At 65.5% G+C, this 19,219-nt stretch overlaps 1 protein-coding gene across 6 annotated transcripts in view; it reads right to left on the minus strand.

Moving 5' to 3' along the window:
• The window catches only part of CBFA2T3 (CBFA2/RUNX1 partner transcriptional co-repressor 3), a 26,707-nt gene extending 12,193 nt beyond the window's left edge, over positions 1-14,514 (minus strand). For 5 of the 6 annotated variants that reach the window (XM_082770281.1, XM_082770279.1, XM_082770280.1 and 2 more), the window contains exon 1: positions 13,383-14,514. In XM_082770281.1, coding sequence (XP_082626407.1) covers positions 13,383-13,452 — 70 coding nt within the window. In that variant the 5' untranslated portion in view covers positions 13,453-14,514. Of the gene's footprint in view, positions 1-6,503; positions 6,822-13,382 lie in introns of those variants that run through there. The other variant, XM_082770282.1, reaches the window with a different exon arrangement.
• Between the last annotated feature and the right edge of the window lie 4,705 nt (positions 14,515-19,219).

Below are 19,219 nucleotides of genomic sequence, written 5' to 3' on the forward strand. Positions count from 1 at the left end.
GGGTAATTTGTCCCAGCCGCTCGGGGCTGTGTCTGTTTTCCTACATCTGGTTTCCATTAGGCCTGTGCAGCCCAGATGAATAAGTAATAATATAAAAATAAAAGGATTAGTATTTTCTCCTCCGCTGGCCGGAGCGGGGCCGTACCCCGCCCTGCCTCCCGGTGGGAATCAGATGCCGAACCCCACGCACCCCCCGACCCCGATTTGTCACACCGGAGGCCTTAACCCCCCACGTGCTGGCTGGGGACGGTGCCCACTGGTGCCACACGGCCACAACCGTGACCACGGCCACCCCTGCGGGTGCCAAAGCAGGGCACCACGTGCGCCAGCCAGCTTCCCAAGCCTGGGGGTGCAAATCCCCCTGCTGTGCCCCCTGCTCTCTGCACACCCTTTAGCCAGGCCTTGGGGTGGCTGGGGACAAGGACAGGGACATGCCAGCCCCTGTGTGGCTGCGTGGCACCCAAAGGCAGTGCCCGCTCTGCTCCCGTGGGCACGGAGCCATCCCGGTGCAGCAGAGGCTGTCGGAAAGCTCCGGCTGCCTGCGAGCCTCCCGGCGAGGCTCTGCCATCGAGGAAGGGGTTAAAAGGGAATTAAAAGAACAGCATCCTTCATGCTCTCCAAATGGCCACAAATGAAATCCAGATGCTGGAGGCGACGTCTCCCCGAAGCCAGGCTGCCTCCCAAACAAAGGAAAGCATTCCTGCTGCTCAGCTGCTGGTGCCACGGGGGCCAAGAACAACTCCCCGATAAGATCGCGAGGGCCGGAGCCGCTCCATCTGGACCGCGTTAGGGCAGCGCTCCGCGCCGGCAGCCGGGCGGCCGCGCTCCCACGTGTGCGAGCCGGGCACGGGTGGGGGGAAAACCGCAGGGCGCCGGCGCCCCCGAGCTCTGTCCAGCACCCCAGGGTGGGCGCACGCAGCGCCAGCCACCCCGGTGCCTTCCTGGCGCAGAGAACGGGGGTGTTGTGGGGGCGCCCATGCCCCAAATCCCAGCGTGGGCACCCCAAGGAGCAGCCGGAGCCGTGCGCCCCGGGGTCATGGCGCACGGGACAAACCCTCCCCAGCACCCTGCTGTCAGCTCCTGGGGACAGCCCCGGCGTGGGGAAAGGTCCCCACCCCTGGGACATGGTGACGATGGCAGGAACCTAGTGGGGGAGGACGTGGCTCACCCCCAAATTGCACATGAAGGGGAAGGAAGCAGGATGGTGGTGTGCCAGAAGGATGCTGCGCACCTCCAGGCCTATCACACAGCCACGGCTGGGGTGTCCCATGTCCCCAGGGGGCTTTGGAAAGAGGTGAGGGGGTGGAGAAGGTGCAGCAGTGGGGGCTGGGGTGCTGGACCCATGGGGAACCCCACGGCGAGGTGCTGGCGGTGCCCAGCTGAGGGAAGGCTGCTCTGCCAAGGGCTGGATCCAGGCAGAGCCGAGGGGTGCAGGAGGAAATGGGGACCCCCCACGGGTCCCACCACCCCACACAGGTGGCACCGGTGTCTCCTCCTCGCTCTGACAACTTTCTGAGGTTTCCCTGAAGCAGCACATTTTGGGGAGCCGGGCTGCAGGGTGCGGGAGGAGTTGGTGGGGGGGGTGGAAGCGGGGAAGCGATGCAAGCCCCAGCACCAGTCAGCACAAATGAAGCCTTTTAAAAGGAAATCAAATTAATTAAAGCCTCTGCAGAAGATGTAAACGAAACCTGGCCTCTGGCAGCTCCAGGCCCGGCGAGGCACTTGCAGGCGCCCTGCAAACGGGGAGCTGTGGCTGCAGAGCCACCGCCGCCAGGAAGCCGGGCAGCACACAGACGCACCCGGCACTGCGGGCACCCCACGGTGCTCGGGCATCCCCTGCTCTCAGAGATGCTCACACCACGGGCAGCACACTCCCTGCTCCCCCAAAATCCACGCCATGCACCACGCCATGCAGCCGGTGGATTTGGGCAGCCCTCACCCATGGGTGCCCTGAGCCGTGCCCTAACCTGGGACACTTTCAGCCACCCCACGCGGGGAGCACGGTGGGTTTCCCTTTGGCACATCCCAATTTCCTTCCCTTTCCCTGCAGCCCCTGGCTGGGTGGGCACCGCAGAGGTGCCCGTGCTCCCCGGGGATTCAGGGACCCCAGAGCCCTGTCCGCTGCCCTGAGTAGCCCCCCCAAGGACCTGCAGCCCCCCCAGGGCCACAGCCATCAGCTGCCGGTCAGCTGGAGCCAGGGTGGAGGGAGAAGGAGGGAGAGGGATGTTATTCTGATTTTCCTCAAAAAAAAAAAAAAAAAAAAGGAAAAAAAAAAAAAGCCCTCTCTGTTTTACAAGCCTTCATTTGCTATTGTTTATGTAAACAGGTAAATTGTTTCGTATCTCAATTAAAAACATCTGCCACATAAATGAATACCAATTAACTCATCCTGTTTTTAATTACTCTGTTAATTACACACAGGCAGCAAAAAGGATGGCAGGGGAATAGGGAAAGCATGCTTACAGCCCCCCCCCCCCCCCCCCCCTTCCCACCTTGCTCTTGGCAAGGATCCGAAATATGCCCAGATAATGATGGATTAAGGTGGCTGGTGAAAACAATGGCTCGTCGCCAGCTCCGGGGATTTCGGCTCCCTCCTCGCCCCCGGCCGGGTGCCTCACAGGGGTATTTCCCGTTGCCCTCCCCGTGACGCCCCCCATTTTGGGAACCCCACCAGAGGTGCCTGCATCGCTCCGGGACCGCGGCACAGCCCGGCCACCTCTCCCGGTGCTATCCCCACGGCGCATCCCCGGAGGACAGCAGCCCCCGGAGCCACACGGCCACTTGCAGAGGACTCATTGCCCGCGCATCGTGGACCAAACACACCCTGGGTGTGCCCACGATGCCCACGGGGCGAGCACCATCCTGCAGCCCGGCCGTCCCGGCGGCGATCGCCGGGTGACCCTCGTGCCGTCAGCTGCGCCGGCCTCGCACCCCCCCCCCCCCTCCCTCTTTCCCCGGCTGCGGGAAGCTTTCCAAGCAAGCAGATGGGGCAGGGGGAGCCGCGGCGGCGAGGAGGAGAGCAGAAAAGGCTATTTTCTCACGCTACATATTTTACAAGTCGAACATTTTGTGCAGTTCAGCCTTGCCTGTAAAACCGTCTCGGGACCGAGCGCCGGGGCGCAAAAGCTGACGGCAGCGTGGGACAACGCCACCGGACAGCCTGAGGGAGAAAAGCCACGAGTGGGGTCCCCACGTCCCCTCTACATCTTTCTGAGTGTGGGACTCGCTCCCCAGGTGCTGGGGGAGCACAGGATGGATCCTGGCTCATGACCATGAGCTTTGTGCCTGCCCCGTCCCACCAGCAGCTCGTGGGCGCGGGAGGAGGTGGGCACGCACACGCCCTCGCTGCTCCCCAGCTGTCCCGCGCACCTGGAAATTAAATATGCTCTCCAAACACGGCGAGCAAACAGAGGGCTTGAGCACCAGGCTTTGCGTGGGCACGCAGGGCGGCGCGAGGCTCGGGGCTGCCCTGCTCTGCGCTCACATCCTCCTTGCAGCAGCGAGCGGCGTGCCATGAGGCCACCAGGCCACGGCGTCCGTGCCGAAAGGGCGACCGATCCGGTGACGAGCTGCAGGAGGGGCACCCCAAAACCAGGCTCCTGCCCAAGCTGCAGAGCCACGCGCTCCTCAAACAGGCAGAGCCCCGGGCTGAAACGCTCCATGACATTTTTGCAGCCACGTATGCACGGGGACACTTGTGTCCGGAGGTGGCCTCGAGCAGGGACAAGTGGCACGAGCAGCAAGGGGGCTGGGGGCACTTCGGAGGCACGGAGCAGTTGGGAAGGGAAGCAGTCCCTCTCCGAAAGCTGGCGGGGAGCTCCGTGCAGGTCCCCGCAGCGTGGGAACGCCGAGGCACCGCCGGCTCCCCGGGGATGCCGGGCCAGATCCTGCCCCGGAGGCGCCAGGACGGTGACGGCTCCAAGGGGGGTGCCGAATCCAGCGGTGCATCCCCACAGCCTCCGGGCTGCTGCGTCGCTGACTCTTTGTCTCTTTTTAACCACAGGCTCCATTTCAAGGCAATTTTGCCCGTGCGAGATTTAATGCAATAACGCAGGAGACAAAAAAAAAAAATAAAAAAAAATATTAATGAGAATTTTGAAAAATAAACAGGAAATCCTTCGGATGCTTTCTGGAAACATTGGTCAGCATCTTCCGAAGGAAAGCTGTGGGCTTGTCAAGGTGGGGTTGCCTCTGGGGAGGCTGAGCGAGCGGGGAGGGAAGGCAGAAAACAAGCTTCAGGAAATCTAAAAATAAGCCCAGAGCCGGGCAGGGGCACTAACGCCAGCTCGGCACCCGGTGGGCTCTCACCTCTGTGCCCCAGCCTGGCCTCGCCCTGCCCAGTCCATCACAAAGCCCCTGCTGAGTGCCCCCACTTCTGGTCGCCCCATTTCACCCTGTCTTTGCACCGAGCTCCCTGCTCCTTCCCAGCCCGGCTGCAGGATCAGGCCCTGATCTGCCCGAATGCTGCGCACCCCGCGACGGTGCCAGCACGGCCGGGGGCAGAACCAGTGCTGGTGGCTGTGGTTGGTGTCCCTTGTGCCGTGGGGACAGGAGCACACATCCCGCTGCCAGCACACGCTTACACCTCGCCAGTATCCCTGTGCTCCGGGTCCAGCTCACCAGCAATGCCCTGAACCCGTTAGGAGATGTTTAATGGTTTACGGGGTGCCTCTCAGCCCTGGGGGTCTCACAGCACCCCGCACCTCTTCCCCGGGGCGCAGGGAGGCTGCACGGCCGCAGGCAGGGAGCCGCACCACCCCGAGAGCCCGAGGGGGATTTGAGCTGCCTGCATGCAGCGAGCGGAGCCGAGAGCCCATTTCCACGGCAAACCCAGGACAGGCGCACGCAGCCCACCCCAGCCACGCTGCGGGGTCCCCGAGCTGCCAGCGCAGCCCCGAGCCCCCTTCCCACGCGTGCCACAGAAACAGGCAGAGCCTGGAGCTTGCTCGACCCTCCAAACCCACAGAACCTACACAACACCAGAGCGTTTTTGCATCCTTCACCCTGCAAGTCCTCGCTGTAAGAGGCAAATCCTGCATCCACGCGAGGCCTGGCTGCCGCCGCACCCAAAACAAGCGGCCAGCCCCGCGCCAGCACCCAGCACCACGGGAGCACGGCCCCTGCTGCCCGCGCCCCCCAGGCTTTTCCTCCCTACACCCCAACACCCACAGCCACGCGTCTCCCATACAGCTGGGCCTGCCGGGAGGCAGCAGGAGGGGAAAAAGCCGCACACAGCCCAGCACATCTCCGGTCTCCTTCCCAGGGCTCCCCAAAAGCAAGCCCCTAAACTTCTCCATGCGCCTCAGGGCTCCACGGGGCCACGAGCAGCTCCTCACCCGAGCACCAGCGCGGGGCGGCGGGCGCCGGGGCCCTCAGCATCCTGCCCGGCCGCTGCTCCGCGCTCGCTGTGCGCTTTCGGGATGGATCCCCAGCATCTCCGTGCCCCGGCTGCCTCCGTGCAAGGCAGCAGAGCTCACCCCGCCGAGGTGCCGAGCAGGCGAACGGCTGCAGAGCGTCTTCGAGGCGCTCGACAAAGGAGCGCGGGATTAATATTCCTTTTAATTAAAGGCAGAAAAATCTCTTTGTTCCTGAACAGAGAGAAAACAACAGAGGGAAGAGCTCCGGAGCTCCTTTCTAAGCGAGAGACGAGACCATCGCTTAGATCCAAAGGCACTGTCAAGGCGCACGTGACCCCGAATTAAAAAAACAAAATGAAACCCGGCAGCAGCGGCGGCAGCTCTCCGGCACCGAAGGGAAGTTGCAAAGTTTTTCTCGGCTAACGGGAAAAAAAAATAATAAAAAAATAATAATAAAAAAAAAAGAAAAATCCAGCAAAAGGTGCCCGTGAGCAGCCGAACGGGGGCAGCGCGGGGGGAGCCCTGGGCGCGGCGGGCGAGCTGCAGCCTCCCCGTTCCCCCCGGACCCCCGGGGGCAGCTCGCAGCGGGGCAGCGCCGACCCTCGCCCCCCGCCCGCCCCCTGCCCCCGGGGAGCGCCCCCGGGCACTGCCGGAGGCTGCGGTGCGCCCTCGCCCCGGCTGCTGTCGCCTCCGGGGAGGGGGAACCGGGCCGGGCCCCGCTGCCCTGCCAGGGACCGGAGCGGGCTGGGGCACCGGGAGCCTCCCCGGCACCGTCCCCGTCCCCGTCCCCGACCGCTGCGCACCGGGAGCGTTCCCCGGGCACCGGCAGCACCCCAGGGCTCCGGGAGCGTTCCCCGGGTACCAGCAGCACCCCCGGAGCACCGGCAGCATCCCCCGAGCGCTGCGCACCGGGGGCTTTCTGCAGGCGGCGGCAGCGCCCCGACACCGACAGCACCCCCGGGTACCGGCAGCATCCCGGTCCCCCGCGCACCGGCAGCACCCCCGAATACCAGCAGCACCCCCGAGTACCAGCAGCATCCCCCGGGTACCGGCAGCCCCCTAACACCACCGGCAGCCCCCTAACACCACCGGCAGCCCCCCGCTCTCCTCTCCCCGCGCCCCCGGCGCCCCGTGCCCGGCCCTTACCGTGCTGAGGCGCGGCGGCGGCGTGCGCTAAGTCCCGAGGCAGAGCCGAGCGGTGCGGGCAGAACCGGCGGCGGCCCCCGGCGGCGGCGACGGCCCCGGCCCCGTTAAGGCCGGCAGAACCGGAGCGCGGCCCCTCGGCGGCGGCTGCCGCCCCCGGCACCTGCCCGCCGCCCCTCGCCACCGCCGCCGGGGGCCGCCAGCCCGGGGGATCGGGGCGCTGCCCCCCCCCGGGGACGGACACCAAGGGGTGGGTATGGAAGGGGAGGGGAAGGGAAGGGAAGGAAGGGGGGGCGCCGCCGGGAAGGGGGAGGGCGGAGAAGCCCGGGGGAGAGCCGCGGGGGTCGCTTCACCCCCTGCGCATCCCCCGGCGCCGCGCCCCGGCCCCGGGGCGCCCGCGGCCGAGCTCCGTGCCGGGCCGGGCCGCCCGCAGCCCCCGCTGCCGCCCCGCCGCCCGCCCGCCCCGGAGTGAGCGCCGCCCGCCCCCGCCGCCGCCTTACACCGAGCCGCAGCCGATCCCGGCAGGGGGCGCCCCGCCGCCGCCGCCGGAGAAGGGGGGGGGGAGCGCCCCCGGTGCGCGGTCGGGGAGGGGGCGGTGGGAGCCGGGGTTAGGGGGGGGGAGGGGGGACGAGGGAGAGGGGGTTGCGCGGGGACACGGGGATGTAGAGGGGGTGGGGGTGGGAGGGGGTGCGCGGGGGTTGGGGGCTGCGGGGGGGTGGGGAAGGCTGGGGGGATGCCGAGGGTTGGGGGGTGGGAAAGGTTGGGGGGTTGATGAGGGTTGGGGGGTGTAAATGATTCTGGGGGCAACAAGGGGCTGGGGCTGGGGGTTTGCAGGGTTTGGGAGGTGTCAGCGTGGGGCTTGGGCTGGCAGGGGGCTGGCACCCCAAGGACTGGGGGGGCTGCGAGGGGCTGGGGCTGCGCTCGCTTTGCTTCTGTCCCCGGCTGCCCCGGGGATGCCCACGGGCTGGGGTTACAGTGGGAGCAGCCCCACATGCGGCTGCAACATCTGTGCAGGGCGAGCCCCACGGGCACCCCGCAACCCACGCAGCCTGGCCTCGGGGTCCCCCCACCCCACACGGCCTCATCCAGGCTGCCCCGGGTGGCCGCACAGCATCGGCACCACGGGGATGCCCACGGAGGTGGCTCCCTGCCCACGCTGGGTGCCCAGCACACCCATCCTGCGTGCCCTGTGCCGGCTGGGGGGGCACTAAAAGCGTCCCTCTCCCCCCCCCAAACCCTACTACGATGTTGTTGCTGGCTAGCGCAAGCCCTGCTAATTTCCCTGCGAGCTGAAGCCCTGCCTCTTTGCGTAATTACTCGGCTTGGCAGCTGCCTTCCCTCTGCGAGTTGCCGCCAGGAGCCCCTGCGCCCGGGTGCTTGTTGCATTACTCATCCGCTGCTCTCCCCGGGGCGCGGGGCGCTGGGGACCACGGCAGGGCCCTGCCGGGCAGTGGGGCTCCACTGGGGCACCAGCACTGCCAGGGCACTCATGGCACCACCTCTGCAGAGGGCACAGGCTCTGCACAACGTGCACGTCGCATGGTCGCTGCGTGGCCATTGTGCAATTGCCAAACGACCATTGCGTGGCCACTAAGTGGCCGTTGTGTGGCTAGTAAATAATTCTGCATGGCCAGTAAACAACCACTGCGTGTCCAAGCTCCCACCTGCATCACCTCGGGTCGCAGGATGGTGCCTCATCCCACCCCAAGGTGCTGGCAGGGTCACCCCCTCTCAGCTCCTGCTGCCGTGCACGGAGCCCTCCTCCTGCCCTGCATCTCCCTGCCCCGAGCGCTGGGGTTGCCCCAGGAGCCCCTCACTGGAAGCACCACGGCCCCACCATCGAGGCCCCGCGGGCGCAGCACCATCCGCCCCCGCGCACAGCTGCACGCCGTGCAGCAGCAGCCCCGGCTGGCACATGCAAATGCAACGGCGTGGGTGAATTTGGGCACGCGGTGCATGGTGCAACCTCCCCCGGCGCACACGTCCCCGGTTCTTGGAGCACCCAGGCATCCCAAGAGCGCTTCCCGAGGCTGAACCCCAATTTCAGGAGGGGGCTGTGGGGGTGGCCACGCTCTCAGCCAAATATGCTGTCCTGCATGTGCGCCCCACACCCTGCAAGCTGTTAAATTCATGCTGAAACCCACCAGTAAATGTCCAGCGGGTGAAGCCCAGCCAGAACCCAAGGGTGACCAGCACTGGCTCCGCGCCCAGCGACCTGCAGGTACCAGCTGCAACCTTGCCAGCTTTGGTTCATTTTGGGTGTAGATGCAGGATGCTGTTGAGTCCCGTGGTGGGACGAGCCGGTGGCAGCGGCACCACGATGTGCACGGGGCACCGTGGGCAGGGGGGGGACCCTGCCGCGTCCCCCCCGGCGGCGTTTGGGTGGCAGGGTCTGCCTCGTTTCTATTCCGCGCGCGCAGCCTGTAATTTTGGTCTATTGAAGTCATAATTCACCGCTGAGAAAATAAACATTTGTGTTAGCTCGCTTTATTCGGCGGGCCTCGTCTGAATGTTAATAATGCCCTGCCGGCGCGCTCGCACGTGGCCTTGGCCGTCGGCACAGACCCTGGCACCCGTGCCCGTGCCCGTGCCACCTCCTCGCCTGCAGCAGGCTGTCACCTGCTGTCCTGTGCCATCCCTGGAGCCCAGCAGACAGGAGATGGGTAGGGAAGTGTCACCTTGTGCTACACCAGGGATGACGATGGAGCTGGCGGCGAGGCCACCTCAAAAAAATGCGATATTTTGGGGATGAAACCTGCGGCATGTCCAAAAGTGTTGCGCTCATCCCTGGGTCAGTTTGTGTACTTTTTTGGGTGCTCCCTGGGCTGCACTGTCCCCAGCGAGGGCGGGGGGGCACCGAGGTGACCCCCAGGTGCTCCAATCCAGCCCCAACCCTGCACAGGGCTGCCCTGTCCCTGGCTGGGTTCCCCTCGCAGCGGGTGCTGGGTGCTGGTGCTGGGGGCTGGTGCTTTCCCCTCCGCATTTGCATCTTCCCAGCCTTTATCTTCCTCCCAGTCTCTGTATTGCTGCAATTACAGACACTTTAAAACACAATGATCTGGCTGTTAGCGTGATGGATGACAGAACCTTTCTGTCTGGTTTAAATCACTGCCGAGAGTGAGCAAACTTCCCCGCCTTAACCCCTTCGTGCCCCTTAGCCCACTCCGGAGCCCTCCCCGCCGCTGCCACGCACCCCACGGACACGCGTGGGTCCCACAGCAGCCCGAGACCTGCGTGCAGCCGGCTGGTGTGGGGATGAAGCACACGTGTTGTGTCAATTTATGCTCCCTTCGTGGCGAGGAGATGGCATCTCCTGCTGCTGAGCACCAGCCCTGTGCCCACCAGCGCTGCCCTCCAGGTGCCGCGGCCCCCTGGGGTGGTGATGGCACCGCAGGGCACCGCTTCTGCTCGCAGGTGCTGCCCGCTGTGGGTGCACAGAGGAGGATGTCCCCCCTTCCCAAGCCTCAAGCCTTGTAAGAGAGCCCTCGCTGCTGGTTTCTCGCACCTTCCCCCTCGCCGTGCCGTGAGTCATCCCCGTGCCGCCGCGCAGACCTGCTCCGCCGCGCCGGGGCTCATCTGGGGGCGAAGGCACCGAGCCGTGCCCGCGCTCAGCCCCGGCATGCCGCAGGTTTCCTGTGTCACCCCCAGGAGTCTGGCTGCCCGTCTGGGTCTCTCCGTCTCTACACGCAGCCTCACAGGGAGCTGAGCATCCCCGGGTGCCTCTCTGCAGTCCTTTGGCCGTGCCAGGGGTGCCAGCCCGGCGCAGCACCAAGTGAGCCCTTGGTGATGCAGAGCCCCTCACCCTGGCTGCGTGCACGGAGGTGGTGGCCTTAATCCCAGCTCCTAAATCCATCCCCTGCAGCCCCCAGCGCTCTCCCCTTGGCATTTTGCTTGCAGCTGGAGCCCAGGCTGGTGCTCCCCTTCCCCGCAGGGCAATTTGGCAGGGAATGCGCGGGGGAGATAAGGGGCTGGTGGGGAGCCAGCGGCCGGGGAAGACAGCTCGCCCGCGCGCCGGCTATCGCCCGCCGCAGCTGCATCCGCCGTGGGGACATCTGCTGCTCAGGAAGCGCCTCTCGCCAGCTTTTCTTAAGAAAGGGGCTTCGTTTGTGCCTGGCTTCCCCCTGCGCCCGCTCGCGGGGGCTCCCGGCGTCGCAGCCCCCCGCCCCGCCACCGCCCTGGCCCTCGCCGCCGTTGGGATGAAGGCTGGTGGGAGCAGCCCCTGCCTGTCACTGCCTGTGGGGAGTGAGCTGAGGGCTTTGTGGCTTCTGCACAACTTCCATGAACATGAAAAGGAAAAAAAAATCATGTTTTCCTGGCTGACAGATTCGTTCCTGCTTCCCTTTCAAAGGGAAACCGGGCCCTACTGCTTATCATCCCGGCGCGCCCTGCACCGCAGCCTCCAAAAAATCACCGTCCCGGCTTAGACACTGGGAGGCTTTGGGATATGTCGCCGTCCCTCTGGATGCTTTAAAATTCCAGGTTTCGGGGCTGCTGGGGCCGTGTTTGCAGCTTTCCTTTGCCACGGGGTGCCTGGAAACTGTCCTAAGTGGAGACGGCCTCGTGCCCCTTGCCTCCTGGTGCCTGGGGGTGCACGGAGACACCGCTGCCACCCTGGTGTAAGCAGCAGTCGGCCAGCAGCACGTCCCCTTCTTGGCCTGAGGGAAGGTGCCAGAGGTGCTGAGCAGAACCCCAGCAGGTGCCCAGCACACGCAGCACACTGGGAGCACAGCACAGGATCCCTCAGCTCCTCCGCTCCCTGTCCCGGTGATGTCCCCTGACCGGACAGGGGGCACACGGAGCTGAGCCTCCCCGAGAGCCCCGTCCTTCTTGTGGGGTCCCTGCGCTCCCTGCGAGACCCCCCTGCAGCAGAGGGGCCTGGGGAGCTGAAAGCATCTCCTGGCCCTGCTGAAGCTCCACGGCTGCCCTCCCATCTCCAGCTCTGTGCAGTTTCTGCTCTTGCTCCCCTGGCTGAGCCGCAGGTACCAGCTGCCTGCCAGAGCTCCCCGCCCGACGGGCTGCAGCTGCCTGCGCCGTGCTCTTTAACGGTGGGAATTTAATTAGTTTGCACTGCTCTTCCAGCACCTCGGGTCCCTGCAAAAATCAATAGGAACGAGCAGGAGTTGGGCCAGCACGGCCTGCCTCTGCTCCGGCTCTGTCCAGGACAGCACAGCAGCACCAGGAGGGTGTTGGTGCTGTGCCACACCATGCCATGCCGTGCCGCGCCGTGCCATGGGGAGCCCCAGCCTCGTGGCGGGGCCATCCCAGAGGTCTGGGATTCGTTACAAGGTCCAGATGCACTGTGGCAGCGGGGGACGTTGCGGCTGCCTCTGGCCACCTGCATCGTTTCCAAGTTCCCAGGCTAAAAGCAGGGCTTGTTATCAAGAGCAAAAAATGTGCCACCTCTGTTGTATTTCATTTCCCTTTCTCCACCTCTTCCCTGCCCGCTGTGCATCTGAGATAACAGCTCTCCGCGCTGAAGCCGGAGCGAGGAGCAGGCAACGGCCTCACCAACCCTATCGCTGCCTCGCTGGCTGCGAGTAAATCAGGAAGTTTGCCGAGATATTTGGCCAACAAAATAAACGTTTCTCCTGCCAAGCACCTAACCGGCACCTCCGCCAGCCCGCAGCAATCTGCACGGCTCCGCTCGCTGCGCCCCTCCGGTCAATGGCACCCGCTGGCCCCGCGTGTTATCGGGGGTTTCCCCTCGCCCTGTGGGGCTGGGGGCATCAGCGGGGTGCTGTGTGCTGGCACGGGGCAGGGACCGGTGTCCCCATTGCTCCCACAAGGGGATCACTCCCTGGCTTCAGCATTTTGGGTGTCTCTGCCTCAAATAGGAGCTCGGGTGCTGGTGTCCCATCAGAGGGGCGCAGCGCTGGCACCTGCTGTGCTCCCACAGTGATGCAGCACCCAGGAGAAGGAGCTTGGGAGCACCCCATGTCCCTGTCCCCAGCCCAGCATGCAGGCTCAGCAGCGAGGGCTTCATCCTGACCCCTGGCCACGCCACCTTTGCCAAGAGATGGAGCCAGGATGGGGACCTGGGAGGTCCCCACGCTGCCCAAACCCTGTCCTCAAACCCAAGCTGGCCGCATCCCCATCCGGCACGGTGGATATTAGGGCCGGGCAGCGGGGCAGGGTGCTGTGCCCGGTGCATGGTGCCGCAGGGCTCGCAGCCACCGGGGGAAGGGGTGTGTGAGGGGAAGCACGGCAGAGGGCCAGCATTGTTCGCTCGGGGCAGACAAACGCCGGTGACTCAGCCGGCCGCCGCTTTCCTTCCCGCGCCCGGCACAGCCCCACCGGGTCCCTGCACGGGGTGCTGAGGGATGCCCAGCACAAGGCATGGGGATGTCCCAGCCCCCGGAGCTGGCCCCGATGCTGTCACGCTGCAAGGGAGCAGCAAAAGCAGCTGGGGAGCCCTCGGGGCCGCATCCTGACCGTGGGGGGATGGAGCTGCTGCGGGCAGGGTCTGGCTGCTGCCGGGGAGCGAGCGTGGGAATGTGCTCCCGAGCCACACGTGAGCTGCTGACCCAATAATGAAAGAAAGCACTGGGTAAACAGGGGATTTAAACCCTGCAAATAAAACCTAATCGCGGCTGATTGCTCATTACAGAAAGGTTAATTGCAGAGCGGGCTGCGGACGGGTCCCCGTGCCCCATCCTGCTGGTGCTACGAGCTCGGCTGTGCCCCAACCCCCTGCCCTATTGCCAGCTCCAACCGGCCCCATGGGGACAACCCCACTGGGGACCCCCACGCACCACTTGGGCAGCACCTGCCTGGCCCCAGGGCTGCGTGTGACATCGGGACAAGTCACCTGCACCGCGCCACGTGCACGTGGGTCGCCCACAGCCCCCCGCCTCCCTGCTCCCACCGCTGCCTCAGCCTTACCTTGGCCGGTCCTGCCCGGTGCCCTGGTGCTGGAGGGGTGGCTGTCGGGCTTGGGGGGGCCCCCGGGCATCCCAGGGGTGCGGGATCAGCGGTGCCCAGCACAGCCAGCCCGCTCCTGGTGCAGGCACGAGTCTCTGCACCGGGGAAGAGGATGCTGAGCACCGTCGTGCTCGGTGCGGCGCGGTGAGGTGCGGGGCGTCCTGCCCGAACGGTGCCTGCCCTGCCGTGAGGGCCGTTCATGTGACTGCCGGGGCCGGGGTGGCAGCAGAGCCGTGTCCCATGGCGAGGGGGAAGGTGAACAGCTGCCGGGCAGTGATAATGCGGCGGGTGGGGGGAGGCCGGGCAGCTGCGCCCGTGTCCTTCCCCAACAGGAACCATCTGCGACCAAGCCCAGCTCTGCCTTCCCTATCAGCCATTCCGGTCTGACTTTCCAACAACTTCCCCTTCGCGCCGGCTTCACTTCCTCACTGCGAGGGGCCAGCGCGGTGCAGCTCGGCATGGGCAGCACCGCAGCAGGGTGGCGAGGCACGGCACAGCATGGCACGGCGTGGCACGGCACGGCCAGCAAGGTGCACGGCGGCACAGGCAGCGTGGTGCAGCCTGGCACGGCGTGGCGCAGCCCGGCATGGCACGGTGCAGCCTGGCACGGCGTCGTGTAGCCCAGCACAGCGTGGTGCAGCCCGGCACGGCATGCCCAGTGCACGCTGTGGCACCAGGGGCTCACCCCGTTGCAGCACGCTGCTCTCTTTGCCTGGCTGTGGGGACAGGGATCTCCCTTGGCTGCTCTATCCTGGTGCCTGCTCTATCCTGGTGCCTGCTCCACGCACTTCCCTGCCTGCTCTCTGCACAGGACGACCCCCCCAGTGGGTGCTGAGCCCCCTTTCAGCGCCGTGGATCCGTGCACCCCCAGGCCAGCCCCCCCAGTGCCGGGGTTGGGGCTCTCCAACAGCCGCTGTCGGGCAGAGCAGCCGCAAGCGAGAGAAGCGACTTGTTAGAAAACCGAGAGGCTGCTCCGGGCTGCAGGTGGGAGGGAGGAAACGTGTCCTAAAAATACAGCAGCGCCTGCACGGTCCCCGAAGGTGGCTCAGCAGATGGCGTGTCTCGGCGGCCACCTGGGCTCCCGCAGATGGCTCCCGGGGCTCCCCGCTCCGTTCCCCTCAGCCCTGGGGCTGCCGGGGGGGGGACGGGGAGGGGATGGTGGGGTGCAAACGGGGAGGAGGATGCTGGGGCTGCACAGAGCAGGGTGAAGGGGAAGCCACTGGTTTGCAGCATCACTGCCAGCGGGGCGGGGAGGGCTGAGCACTGCGGTGCTGGGCACCCCAGGGGATGGTGCACGTGGCTCTGCGTGCTGCTGGGGGGTGAGGGGAAGCCCCAGCACGGGGCCAAGGGGACACACAGCTCCATGGCAGGCAGGACGGCGTGCACCCAGCCTGCTGCCTCTCAGGGGGACACAGCCTCAGCCCCGGACCCACATCCCATGATTTCGGGGGGCTCAGCTCCATCCTGCTCCCCCCCGGATGCCCACGGTCTGCCAGGAGGGACAGAGTAGTCAGCTCGTGGGGACTGAGGGCTGCCTGAGGTTTCGGTGGTGTGGGGCTGCGTGGGGCACGACGCTGGGGCCGGAGGGTTTCCCTCCCCTTCTCGGGCTCCCACTTCTTCCCCTTTTATTTCCTGTGGCCCCAGGTGGGCTCGGCATCAGCAGCCCGGGGGGTTTGCCAAGGCGCCCTGCGGCAGGGCACAGGCAAAGAGAGACCGAAAGCGTGCGGGAGATCACACAGCAGGGGCTGCTCCCGGGGCGCGTGCCGGGGCACTGAGTCAAAGCCAGAGGCTTTCAGGGCCAGCAAGAAAAATCCCCGCCAGCTGCGGCCCCGTGTCCCCCACGTCACCTGCAGCAGCAGGGTTTTCTCCAGCAGGCACCTGCTGGGCAGCTGCAGGGGCCGTGGGGCAGCAGCGTGGGGAATGCCCCAACGCGGGGCCGTGGGGTCTGCCCCCACCCGGGGGAACCCCGGGGGTCCTGGGCTGTGCCCGGCGCAGGTGACCCCTTCCCGTGGAGCCTCACGGTGCTGCTGGGTGCTTTCTGTCTGAGTCAGAGCTGAGCTTTTGGGGCCGAGAAGAAACTTCCCGTGTGGTAAAGGAGAAGCAGGCGCGGCGCTCCCCGCCCCGACACTCAGAGCAGGAGTGAGAAGGGAAGCAAGAAACCCCCACGGCACGGCACGGCACGGCACGGCACGGCACGGCACGGCATGGCACGGCACGGCACGCTGTCCCCTCAGTGTGACACGCGGCGGGGGCGATGGGGCCACCCCGGCTGGGAAACCCGAGGTCAGAGGAAGCCGCAGCCATAACCCATGAGCAAAATAATAACATCTTCTCAACCCCAAGGCGGTGATTGCGTCCCAAGGCGGGTGGCACAGGGTGCGTGGGGCCATGGGCGCGCGCTCTCCGGATGCAGCCGTTTCCTGGGGTGGGCACAGCAGGGGGGTGAGGGGATGGGGCTTTTTGGCGTGCCCCCCCGTGCCCTTATCGGCCTCTTTCACCCCGAGGAAACGCGGGTGCAGGACGGGAGGAAGGGGAAGCGAGAGCCGAGGCAGGGAGCTGGGAATGAAAGGGAGAGCCGCGGCCGAGCCGGGGAGAAGGGAGCCGCCGAGAGTTCACATGAAACACAAAGACGAATTCTTTAAGAAAAAATAAAAAATCAAAGGGATGTGGAGAGGGAGATAAGAGGAAGACAGAGCAGTGAGACGCACGGAGTGGAGAGGACGCGGGGAGCGGGAGGCAGGAGGCGCAGGCGGAGGCGAAGTCGGGGAGCCGGGGGAGCTGTCTCGCGCGGTCCCTATCGGCTCTCTCCATCACGGTAGCCTAACCTCAAGTAGTTTTTCACTGAGATTGGAGTGATCAGGTAGGGCTGCCCTCGCAGGCAGCTGCAGGGCTGTGAATAAGCACCTGCTTATCTCTGCCCAACGGCTGTGCACGGCTGCAGATTGCGCAGAGGACGCGGAGCTGCCTGCCGGCTGCGATTTCCATATCAGCGTCCTGCAGCCGCCTGCACCAAATAAACACAACAGCCACATGGACAAAAGGTTAATTATCAATTTTCAGAAAGGGGGAGAGAGGGGAGGGGGAAAGAGGAGAAGAAACGCTGCCGTGAGCCCTGGGGATGCACAGCCACCCTGAGCCGGGGTGCTGGGATGGGCTCTGCGCCCGGGACAGACCGACCCTGAGCGTCCCCAGGGGCTGCGCTGGGGTCTGTGGGGCTTTGGGACAGGGAAAAGAGCTGGGGATGGGGACAGGGACAGGCAGGGGGATGGGGATGGGGATGGGGATGGGATGGGATGGGATGGGATGGGATGGGATGGGATGGGGATGGGGATGGGGATGGGGATGGGGATGGGGATGGGGATGGGGATAGGATGGGATGGGATGGGATGGGATGGGATGGGATGGGGATGGGGATGGGGATGGGGATGGGGATGGGGATGGGGATAGGATGGGATGGGATGGGATGGGATGGGATGGGATGGGATGGGATGGGATGGGGTGGGATGGGATGGGATGGGATGGGATGAGATGGGGATGGGTACCAGCATTAGGGTTGTGTCAGTGTGGGCAGTGGGAATGGAGGGTGATGTAGGGAGCAGGCCCCTTGTAGTCCTATGGCTTGTCTGCTCAGCCCTGTTGGGTATGGGTAGGGCTGGGGGAAGGCAACTCCTCCTCCTCCTCCTTTTCCTCCTCGTCCTCTCCTCGTGGTGTGCAGGTCCCAGGTGGGGTAATACCCTGCAGCAAAATTTGGTCAAGCCCATGCTTAGTGTCAGGGCTTGCTCTTCAACCTCGGGAAACGCCGTGCCCCGAGAGAGCAGGGCGGCAGCCGTCACGCCTCCGGGGCTGCCCCGGGCCCACACGGTGCCAGATTTAGCCACCGACGGGCTCCTAAAAATAGCTGGGAGCTGGGAGGCTGGCGAGCAGCGTCTGCTGCGCCGGGGAGCGGGCAGGGAGCGGAGCAGCCGCGGGCTGGCTGCTGGCTGGGGGGTCCCCTGTGGGACTGGGGTCATTGGGGTTGGGGTGCACGGGGCTGTGGTTCACGGGGTTGGGGTGCAGAGGGTTGGGTTGACTCAGGCCTTTTGCAGGGTTTGCAGCTCTCAGCCCGGCGAGACCCCGTCCGGGTGAGGATATGGGTGGGATGTGGGGTGCCCTCGGGGCTCAGGGGAACCCGGAGGCTGTCGGGGATCGCTGGGCTCTGTGGTGCAGCCCCGAACTGCCCCACTCCCCGAGCCAGTGTCTGGCTTCCAGCTGGCAAAACAGGCTAAAAATACAGGGCTAAGAATACCCGGGAATGCCGGCGGTGTGTGAGCGTCCCAGGGCGCGCCCTGCTGCTGTCCCGGGGCAGCCGGACCCCATCGTCGCCCCAGCACCCCCCCTGGAGCCAACCCCGTCCCAAAAATACGAAGCGGGGCCCATCTGGTGTCCAAGTGAGGAGCGCAGATGTGCTCGGGATTTCAGAGCCGGCTGGCAGCCGTTCAGACCTGTCGCAAGCTGCACCTGCTGCAGGATATTTTCCCTGCTGGATTTAATCCCAGCCAGCCCCCAGCAGCCCCAGGCACCCAGCGGGGCCGGGAGACCTCCCCGTGCCGGCCCCGTTGGCTTCCCCCATAAACACGGAGAGATCTGAGCAAAACGTGCAGGTGGGGATGCTTGCAGGGGGGGAAATGTGTGTCCTGGGGAGCGCCCCCAGCCCCACAGAGCCCTTCGTGCAGCCCCAGCCACGCTCTCGGGAAGGAAAACCTCTGCGCTTGGAAACTCGCCGGTGCGTTTCCCCCATCCCCCCCCCCCCCAAATTAACGTGCCGTTATTATTTTTTAACAAGGCTCGCCCAGATCAGATGCTGACCCCTGTAATGATCGCTCAGCCCGCGGAGGGAATAAGCAGCAAATCCCCTTTTAAATGAAGCCCTCGCGGAGGGATTAGGAGCAGAGGGGTGGCCTCTCCCCCCCCCCCCCCGGCCGCGGGCTGCCTGTGCAGATATGCGGGGCCGGGGGGCTTCGCCTGCCCGTCTGGCCCGTCTGAAGTGGCCCCGTGCGATAGGGAGCGATTAGGATTAGACGCATCCAGGACGGGAGTTTTTTCACCAGATAGAGATGATAATGGGGCCCGGAGGGAGGATTACCGTCCCCGGCTCTCCAAGAGCGCTGCCATCTGCGTGGCCGTCTCCTGGCCCGGCTTCTCCCTCGCCCGCGGCCAGCACCGGGGCAGTGGCACTGATCTCAGGGGCCCGTGGCCATGTGGGGCAGGAGCCGTGCTGTCCTGCTCACCGCACAGTGCCCAGCGTCCCTGCACGTCCCCGGGGCTCCTGGCATCCCCGGAGATGCGCTGAGGCCATTGCGTGGGGAAAATCCGGGTGAGGTTCCCGGATCCTGCCCTAAAATCAGCCCAGGGTCCCGTGCACCGCAAATCACAGCCTGTGGCACTGGTGTGGGGCTGGGGGAGTAGCGTGGCAATGCCTCGTGCTGCAAAAGGGAAACCCAGGGATGCTTTTTTGGGGTCAATAAAGACAGAAAAGGACGCCGTGGCCATGCCAGCGCTGGCACAGAGCCGGGCAGGGTGTGAGGGTGTGGGCTGGGGGCTTGCTTGGTGCCACAGCCACAGAGCCCCTGCTCTTTGCCCTGAGAGGTGCCACCTTTGGAAAAAAGTGGACAGGAAGGAGGGAACAGGCTGAGCACCCCAGAACTTCCCCCCCCCAGTGCTCCCCTTGCCCACCGCACTAACAAAGGCGATGCCATTAGCCCCAGATGGGAACTGACCCTGCTGCAGCATCCTCCTGCGGGCACCAGGAGCTCAGCCCC

The sequence above is a fragment of the Aythya marila genome (assembly GCF_965140915.1).
Source record: "Aythya marila genome assembly, chromosome: 12".
NCBI classification, from domain to species: domain Eukaryota; kingdom Metazoa; phylum Chordata; class Aves; order Anseriformes; family Anatidae; genus Aythya; species Aythya marila.